The sequence below is a fragment of the Neovison vison genome, chromosome 1, assembly GCF_020171115.1.
Source record: "Neovison vison isolate M4711 chromosome 1, ASM_NN_V1, whole genome shotgun sequence".
Lineage (NCBI taxonomy): Eukaryota > Metazoa > Chordata > Mammalia > Carnivora > Mustelidae > Neogale > Neogale vison.
In genome coordinates, this window is record NC_058091.1 from 68,631,060 (window position 1) to 68,640,217 (window position 9,158).

The 9,158-nt window shown below is 38.9% G+C and overlaps 1 protein-coding gene across 1 annotated transcript; it reads left to right on the forward strand.

Moving 5' to 3' along the window:
* The first annotated feature begins 7,438 nt into the window (after nucleotides 1–7,438).
* Nucleotides 7,439–8,452, forward strand: LOC122899123 (trace amine-associated receptor 5-like). Its single transcript, XM_044236770.1, has one exon. The coding sequence runs from the start codon at nucleotides 7,439–7,441 to the stop codon at nucleotides 8,450–8,452; it is 1,014 nt and encodes a 337-aa protein (XP_044092705.1).
* Nucleotides 8,453–9,158: the final 706 nt, after the last annotated feature.

Here is a 9,158-nt window from a genome sequence, read left to right on the forward strand (position 1 = left end):
GTAATGTTCGCCATTCTCCAAGATTATTTTTTGGTCAGGGTGTCTTGGATGCTCTTTCCCCCAAAGGTAGGGCCATGGACTTGCTGGATAAAGATAGTCTTCGTGTTGGTGTCAGACACCTAAACAGGAGGAATAGATCTAGCTTTCTGGGCGTACCAGAGCTACCAAACTGGTCGATTTCTGGAAGTTCTGGGGAAGGCAGCTCCAATAAAAAGAAATTCTGTCCCATGGTTTGCTGATTCCTGAATTTACCAAGATTTGGAGTTTCATCTCTTTGTTTTAAATCAAATGGGGATCCTCTTTTTTTCTTGTAAACATCGGAGGAGGAGACACAGTTATTTGATCTTCACACTCACTGGCAGCCACACTGGGTTAATCTAAGTCTTCCTTAAGATTATTGTTATATCTTAGAGGAGTGGGAGAGTGAGCTTGAGTACACTGGGAACCTAGATTATTGAGCATGTGAGTGATGTGAATGTGAAGGGGAGAAGGAAGCAGACAGGCGCAGCTACTTTTTTTTTTTTTTTTTTGGTGTTTGGTGGTGGTGTTTTTGACTTAAACCTCTTTCAAAAAGGATTGCTGTGAGTTTTGTGATTTTTGATTAAAGTCTTTTTTATATGAAGAATGAATAAAGAAAGAGTTTAGGAATATATTTTTTCTTTCTCCCAATATGTAATGTGTGTGTATATATATACACACACACATATATATGGAGAGAGAACATGTGTATAAACATATAGGTGGTATTTCCACCTCTTTAAGTGTCTGTGTGTACATACGAATTATTCACCAAGCTTGATCTTCATTCACAAACTGAAGTTCCTGCCCTACCCCAGAGTTCTAGGATAATACTTACTGCCTCAAATGTCTCTTCACATCTCTTTCTGTCTTTCTCTTCTTTCTACCCCATAAACTTATTTTGTCCTTTACAATCTTCTTTTCACCCTTCAGTCCATCACCCTAATTTGATGGTTCTTCTCCATCAGGGACAAATTTTCCCCTTGTGGACCTTTGGCAATGTCAGGAGACATTTTTAGTTTTCACAGTCAGGGAGGAAGTGCTACTGACATCTAGAAGGTAGAGCTGAGGAACACGGCTCAACTGTCTACAATGCACAGAGCAGCCCCCACGTAAAAAGATTATCTGGGGGCCCTGGGTGGCTCAGTGGGTTAAGCCGCTGCCTTCGGCTCAGGTCATGATCTCAGGGTCCTGGAATAGAGGCCCACATCGGGCTCTCTGCTCAGCATGGAGCCTGCTTCCTCCTCTCTCTCTCTGTCTGCCTCTCTGCCTGCTTGTGATCTCTCTCTGTCAAATAAATAAATAAAATCTTTAAAAAAAAAAAAAAAAGATTATCTGGCCCCAAACTTCAAGAGTTCCGTGGTTGAGAAGCCCTGCTTTAATCTTAGCTAAGCGCAAAGCCTCAATATTCGTATCTATGTACACTTTTTTCAAATATATTTATTTCCAGCTGTATTATTTCTTCCAAACTTGAGTCCCTCATTTCTTATTACCAATGAAGTATCTTTCTGAATGCTCCATCAAGATCTCAAACTCAACATATCCAGCATCTTCCCTCTGTGCACACCTTACCACCCCAAAGCTGTTTCTCTGACTCCTGCTTTGTACCAGAGTTGAAAGTACACGGGTGTGTTGGTTCCTCACTAGACTAGAAAAGTCTTTTCCATGATGCTATACCTTTCTATTTTCCATTTTTTTATCCCACAGTGTCTGATATGGTTCCTTTTCCACAAAAATCTTTGAACATGTTCACTGGATAACAGAAACATAGAAACCCTGAAGAAAATGAGAATTACTCAGATTCACAGAAATAAACAAGTATAAGGTTAGACAAGCGGGGGCTCCTTCTCTTGGGAGAGAAGATGGAAGAAAGAACCTATTTATAAAGAAGAAATTGAACTGAATTTAATTCCTCTTCCTTTGGTCATATGTGAACAATATTCTATTAGGGAAGGTGGGGACAGGGCCACAGAGGTGCTTAGAGGAAAATGACTTATTGACTCAGAAACATTTGCAACCTTTAAAATAGAAGCATTCATAGAGTGCTCATAGAGTGAGCTTCCTGAGAATAGAAATAAGATCTTCCCTTCCCTTTTCTAGTGACTCACTAGCAGAAGTGCTTCATAGAATGATTTGGTCATATAGAAATATTGCTCACTATCTTGTAATCCAGATTGGGAAATTTCTCAAATGCAGATATTCAACAGAAGGACTCTTCCAGCCAAGTAGAATATATCTGCAAACTTAGAACTGTTTATATGCAGCTGTTGCGTTTTATTTATAACTTGGCCTACTTTTATAGGAAGGAAGGTTGCTTTTCAGAATGATAACCTTCAGACACTGATAAGTTAAAGAGAAAACTTGCTACCATTAGCAGAGGTTTTAATGTTAAGTGCATTTTATTACAATAATTCTTATAGTTATATCAGAATATTTGGTTAAGCAAACCCCTCCATTCTATGATCTGGCCATATGATATCACACATCCAGGCAGGACATCCTAACCATACAGGTTTCTAATGTTTACATATATATATTTATATAAATTTAATATAATTATATATAGTATTATCATATAATACATATAATGATATGTAATTATATAATTATAGACTTTTATATGATTATGTATGAAATTATTTATATAATTTTGTATAATTATGCATAAATTATAGAAACATAATCATATAAAACATAATGAATATTTGTAATATAATATATAATATATACATATATATACACACAAATATGTAAATCTTAAATGCTATTGTGAACATTTTTGCTTTTTTGACTCTATCCTCACTATAAACTATTTATTGGGAGTGACTCACTACTCCAAAACACATTTAATAGTATCTCTATCAGGTTGAGAACTCCAATACTCTCTGGATCTGCATGTTCTGCTGAATATTAAGAACCTCCAGTGGGGCACCTGGGTGGTTCAGTTGACTGGGCATCTGCCTTGGGCTTGGATCATGGTCCCTGGATCCTGGGATGGAGCCCCACATCAGGGTCCTTGCTCAGCGGGGAGTCTGCTTCTCCCTCTCTCTGCCCTTCTTCCTGCTTGTGTGCTCTCTTTCTCACTCTCTCTCAAATAAATAGATTTATTTTTTAAAAAGTGTCTGCTGAGGACTGTATTTATTATTTGGTCATTTGAATATAGCATATTTAGGTCTTGAGATGTTTCAGCAAATTATCATTATTATCAAAGGATAGGATTTGAAATCAAAATTAGGTTTTGAGATGCTTAGTGGAGATTTGGTTTATTCTTTAATGGTTGTAGGAATACAGTCCTTCAGGAGGCAATTTCCTCTGCCCCTAATCCTGAAGGCAACATGCCAGAGGCTAGGGTACTCCTTCTGTTTGAAGACTCAAAGAAGCAGGAGGAGTTAGGCTGAGCGAGAACTCCTTCCTGCATCTGATGGGGTAATAGAGCACTGCAGGATGGCAGGAACGTTTTACCATCAGCTTTCCATGATGAATCTTCCTTCCTCTTTAAGGATTCAACAAGGTGGTTGAATTGCTAGAACCTAGGGACTGAACAGGAAGGGCAGCCCTTCACTCAGTACATAACTCATTTTGTCGTTTGCTCTCAGAATAGCATAAAACATGTGACAGTATCAAGGAACTCAGATCTGAGGCCACGGGTACTTTTTGTAGGCCAGCATTTTCTTTTGCCCACTAAAAGCATAGATAAACAGAGGAGAAATGAAAGAGCAAGTGGAAGCTTTTGTTGTAGTTATAATCACTCCTTACCTTCATGAAGAACTTTTGTCATGTACAAAAGTTGCCCGTGAACATCAGCTCAATTATTACTCAAAACAAAACCACAAGCTCTTCCCAAGGGGGAGGTGGCTAGTCCTAGGAAAAGTGAATCATTCCATTATTATTCCAAATCCAATGTTCCTCTTTCCAGAATGTATCTAGGTTGACTAGAGCAGCCATTATCTCAGGAGGACGATGGCTGCCATGGACACTGTGCTCTCTGTATTGAAAACCATTCAGTTCAATAAACATGCACTGAGCATCTACTATGTGCCAAGGGCTACTTTGAGTGTTTGTGGTTCAGAGATGAATAAAACTGAAATCCTGGCTTCAAGGGAGTTACAGTCTAATAGGAGAGACATAGCCACTTAATTACACAACATGGTAATATGTTCTGTGATAGAGCCAGGCACAATAAGCTATGGAAATATGGAGGAGGAAATTTTTGCCCAGCTTGGAGTAGAGGGAAAACTGTCAAAGCAATGTGCCATCAGATTGAACAAGGGAGCCATTTCCAACCACTGAAATATCTAATCTTAGCATTCCCTATAACCTCTAGCTCAAACCCCAGTTCCTTTAAGAGATTATGCAACTTCTCCAATATTAGAAGATTCAAAGCCAAAGTCTATCTCTTGATAAATCCCATGGTTTTTACTTCTTCTACTGCTAACCTACATTTTCCCTTTTATATGCATTTAATTGGTCTATGGATTACAGAGGGGCTACCAAAAACTGGAAAATTTATACTCTTTAAACATGTTATGAAATAGCTTATATATTTATTTATCCTCAAGGGACTTTTTGTTTTTTTAAACAATTATTTCTGATAGAATAAAGAAAAGAAAGGAAAAGAAAAGAAAAGAAAGCCCTCACTTCCTCAGACCCTAGTCAACTTGATTGCTGTTTTAGACTACAAAAACGAGCAGAGGCAATTCTTAAGCACTTACTAACTGACTGTCCCTAACTTTGCTGAAGATTTACGCATTCCTTGAAGATCGTTGGTTAGATTTTTTTCTTTTTTAGAAGATTGCCTAGTCGCCTTTCTCTCTGCTGGACTAAAACTCATAGTTTATTTCAAGGGAGTCTGACATTGCTTTGGAGGGGAAAACATTAATATTCCTGTCTTGTGGCCTAGACTACTGACTTTAGTGATATTAAAATAGCAAGACTAATTGTTAAAATCCTAAATCTAAACAACACGTTGACCATCTCATAAACATTTCACTTACACTTATTTCCTATTTCTTAAAATAAATAGCCCTTTGGGGAAAGCTGGTGGAAAGGAACATCACTGAGTCCTGAGATAAACAAGAAAACCTAAAGGCTCTAGACTCCAATGACTTTTCCTCCTAGCTGTTATGTAACTGGAATGTATTTCTGAAAGGGAGTGGAAGAGGGGACGAGAGCCCTAACTTAGGGGGGTTGACACGGGGTCCACACATACTCTTGTCTGTCCAATTCTGCTTACTCTGTGACAGGAACTATTCTTAACATTCATTCATCGTCATGATAAAACTGTGGTGTAGGTAGTGTATTATACTCAATTAATGGATGAGAATACTGGGTACAGAGAATTAGGTAATCTCTGATCTAGGGATCACAAAACTAGAAATAGTCTTTTTAATTTCTGTTTCTCCAAATAGACTTGTGATTGCATATTGCATTTCAGATTTGATGTAATACATCCCCCCAAACAAACAAAAAAACACAAAAGTTTTTTTTTTTTTTTAAGAGAGAATTTCCTCCTTCAGGCCTTATTTTATTTGTAAGGGATTTGTCCCTATTTTTCACACACTCTTGGTCACATTATACTTTAGAGCTGTAGGACTTCCTGGCTGATCGCAGATGGACTATGTCTTATAAACTGAGGGGTGTCATGGTTTTTTGATAACGCAGGATCCTTCCTGGTCTGATTATCAAGTTCTGGAGTCAGAAATCTGCATCTGTGCATATGGACTTGGTACAAGGCAAATTTCCAGCAATCACTACTGGGGTTAGCCCAGGCTTTGTAGAGAAGGTAGAGATGCCTGCCAACTTCCTTCATTTTTTTTTTTTTTCATGTTCTTTCCTTCATTCTTTTTGACCTCTACACCTTCTATGAAAGGCTCTGCTGGCAGATGTAATCTCTTGTCACCTTTAGAATTATGTCATTTTTTGCAATGTCATTTTGACTTATATTGTGTAATGATCTCTCTAAGGCCATAAAGAGGCATTTCATCCTCTGGAGGTTTGGTACCAAAAATCAGAGAGAGCAGAATATGGTTGAATATATTATTTTCCTTGATAATATCCATGTGAAGTAGGGACATTTAAGTATAATTATAGGTACTCTTACCTATTAGGAGACAGAGGGATGAAGGGTATAAATCATGACCCAAGCAGTAACTGAACCAGAATCTAGCTGCTGTGTTCAGGGAACACATCTCATCTACTGTGATTTCTTTAACCAAGATAAAACATAAGAGCTAAAAAAAAAAAAAAAATGATGAATCCAATGTGGGGGTCACAAACCAAAGGGCTTATGATCAATTATTCTCAATTATTTTGTTGAAAAAAGTGTACACGAATAATCCTAAAGCAGAAGGGATATATGAAGCTTACCAAAAATAAAACTAAAGAACATATAATAACAGTGTCTTTAATTACCTCTAATTAATTGGCAGGATAAATGATCCTGTCCCAAGTAGGAGCCTCAATCTACTGACACTTGTGAGTAGTGCAAATTAGGTCCCTTGGTGCTCCTCTAGCCCTCATTTGTGTGACATACCACACTGAGGACTAGTTTCTATTTGGAGTATAAAATAATATCCTGTTTGCACATCTGTCCTCTTTGCTGCTGGGAGAGAATTCTACATACCTATGTTCACCTGCTACAAGAAAGGCTTCTTCTGATGAAGTGATTCTGATTCCTACCTATGTAAGCAGCTTAAAAACATTGAATTCATCTTATTAGAACTTGTTTAAAATTTCACAAGTTAGTGTTAAGATAGAAGAAATACTTTTTCAAACCACATAGCTCTTTAGAGATGTATGAACAATGTGTGGTCTCTTTAAGAATTGTGCAGCAGCAGAACTGAAATGGGGTCATTCTCTATTCTTTTAATTATTTGCATTTTGAATTATTTTCTTGGGAAAGTGGACATGTAATTAAAAAGCTGTTGATTTTACTGTCATTTTATTTAAGTCTTGAAGGGAGGAGCCAGAAGTTACTCCTTCCCCAAGTGATGATTTGTTACAAAGAATGAATTCTTCCTTTGGTTCAGACTGATAACTTAAAGTCTCACTTTACACTTGACAATGGGTGAGCTTATCAAAATGGCAGAGGCACCCTCTCAATAATTGTATAACGCCTACTGTGACATTGCCTGTTTTGTCTTTGTGGGAACATTTAGCTTACATTCTTCTTCTTTTTCTTGAAGATATAGTCTACACTAATTTCAAAAGTGCCCAGTCAGACAAAACAGAGTTAGCAGAAAAGTGACTCTTAGGAGATCTTAAATCCCAAGTAGTTTTGATTTTTGGAGCACATTTTATTCAGTACCGCAGGAAATTGCACTAGGTTCCAAACCACTCTTCAGTTTCTCTTTTATATCTTTTTTTGGGGGGTGGGACAGGTGGCCAGTTCCCAGAGAGAGAGGAAAAGAAGAAATCATAAATGAGCGCTGTCCTCATCCAAGGTGCTGAAGAACATTCCACAGCGTTCTGCTACCAGGTGAATGGGTCTTGCCCCAGGACAATCCATCCTCTGGACATTCGGTTGGCCATCTACCTGGCCTGTGCATCAGGCATGCTGATTACGGTCCTAGGAAATTTATTTGTGGTGTTTGCTGTGTCCTACTTCAAAGTGCTTCACTCCCCCACCAACTTCTTGCTGCTCTCCCTGGCCCTGGCTGATATGTTTCTGGGTCTGCTAGTGATGCCCCTCAGCATCGTTCGCTCAGTAGAGAGCTGCTGGTACTTTGGAGACTTCCTCTGCCGCCTGCATACCTACTTGGACACCCTCTTCTGCCTCACCTCCATCTTCCATCTCTGTTTCATTTCCATTGACCGCCACTGTGCCATCTGCGAGCCCCTGATCTATCCCTCCAAGTTCACGGTCAGGGTGGCCGTCAGGTACATCCTGGCAGGGTGGGGGATCCCAGCAGTTTACACTGCCTTCTTCCTCTACACAGATGTGGTAGAGAATGCGCTCAGTCAGTGGCTGGAAGAGATGCCTTGTGTTGGCAGTTGCCAACTGCTATTCAATAAGTTTTGGGGCTGGCTAAACTTTCCTATGTTCTTTTTCCCCTGCCTCATCATGATCAGCTTGTATGTGAAGATTTTTGTGGTTGCCACAAGGCAGGCTCAACAGATCAACACCTTGAGCAAAAACCTGGCTGGGGCTACCAAACGTGAAAGAAAAGCTGCCAAGACTCTGGGCATCGCTGTGGGGATATTCCTCTTGTGTTGGCTTCCCTTCATCATTGACACGCTGGTTGACAGCCTTCTTAACTTCATCACACCACCACTGATCTTTGACATCATTATTTGGCTTGAATACTTCAATTCAGCCTGCAACCCTATCATCTATGTTTTTTCCTACCGATGGTTCAGAAAGGCACTGAAACTCTGCCTGAGTGGGGAGATCTTCTCATCTCGGACACGCACTATTGATTTGTACCAAGAATGACTTCTTTAACTGAATGCAGGCAAGGAGTAGGAAGGATGAATGGTTCTGTGGCAGTGGGCTGTGTGGTGTCATGAGATTGTGGACATGCTTCTTAGGACACTATGGTTTGAGTGGTGGGTTAAAACTTCTTAATTCAAAAAGAAATACAGTCCTTCTTTATTCAGTGTTTCTATAGGAGAGTGTAGGAAAGGAGAGAATGAATTCAACCGAATATTCCTTGGAACAGTTAAAATTCTGTGAAAATATTGGGCTCCTTATTTGTTACTTCATTGAGACAGAGGAGATACAGAGGTGGAAGGAAAAGAGCACAGAAGCTGGGATTTCTGAATCCTCTCCTGGTCCTGCCATCTGCCAGTGCCAGGTGAGACTATTTTGGCAATCTTTGAATTCCTTTGTATCTCACGGAGTTTCAGCTAGAAAATTAGGTTTTCATACTGTTTCTTCTCTAATGTCTCCTGAAGCTCAAATATTGTATAATTTAATTTTCAGCAATGTTACTTGCATCCTAATTCACATCAATTTTCATAGTCATAGTTAAGTGTTCAGACTGTTTCTTTTTCATAATGTTCCCTTTAGAATCCCTGTCTTTGTGGAATCCCACCACTAAACAGGATTGTAAACCGGATTCATCCATTTCAATGATTACTGAGTAAATGTATTATATTCTTAAATGGATATCTCCTCCATTTTCTTTAATAATTGAAAC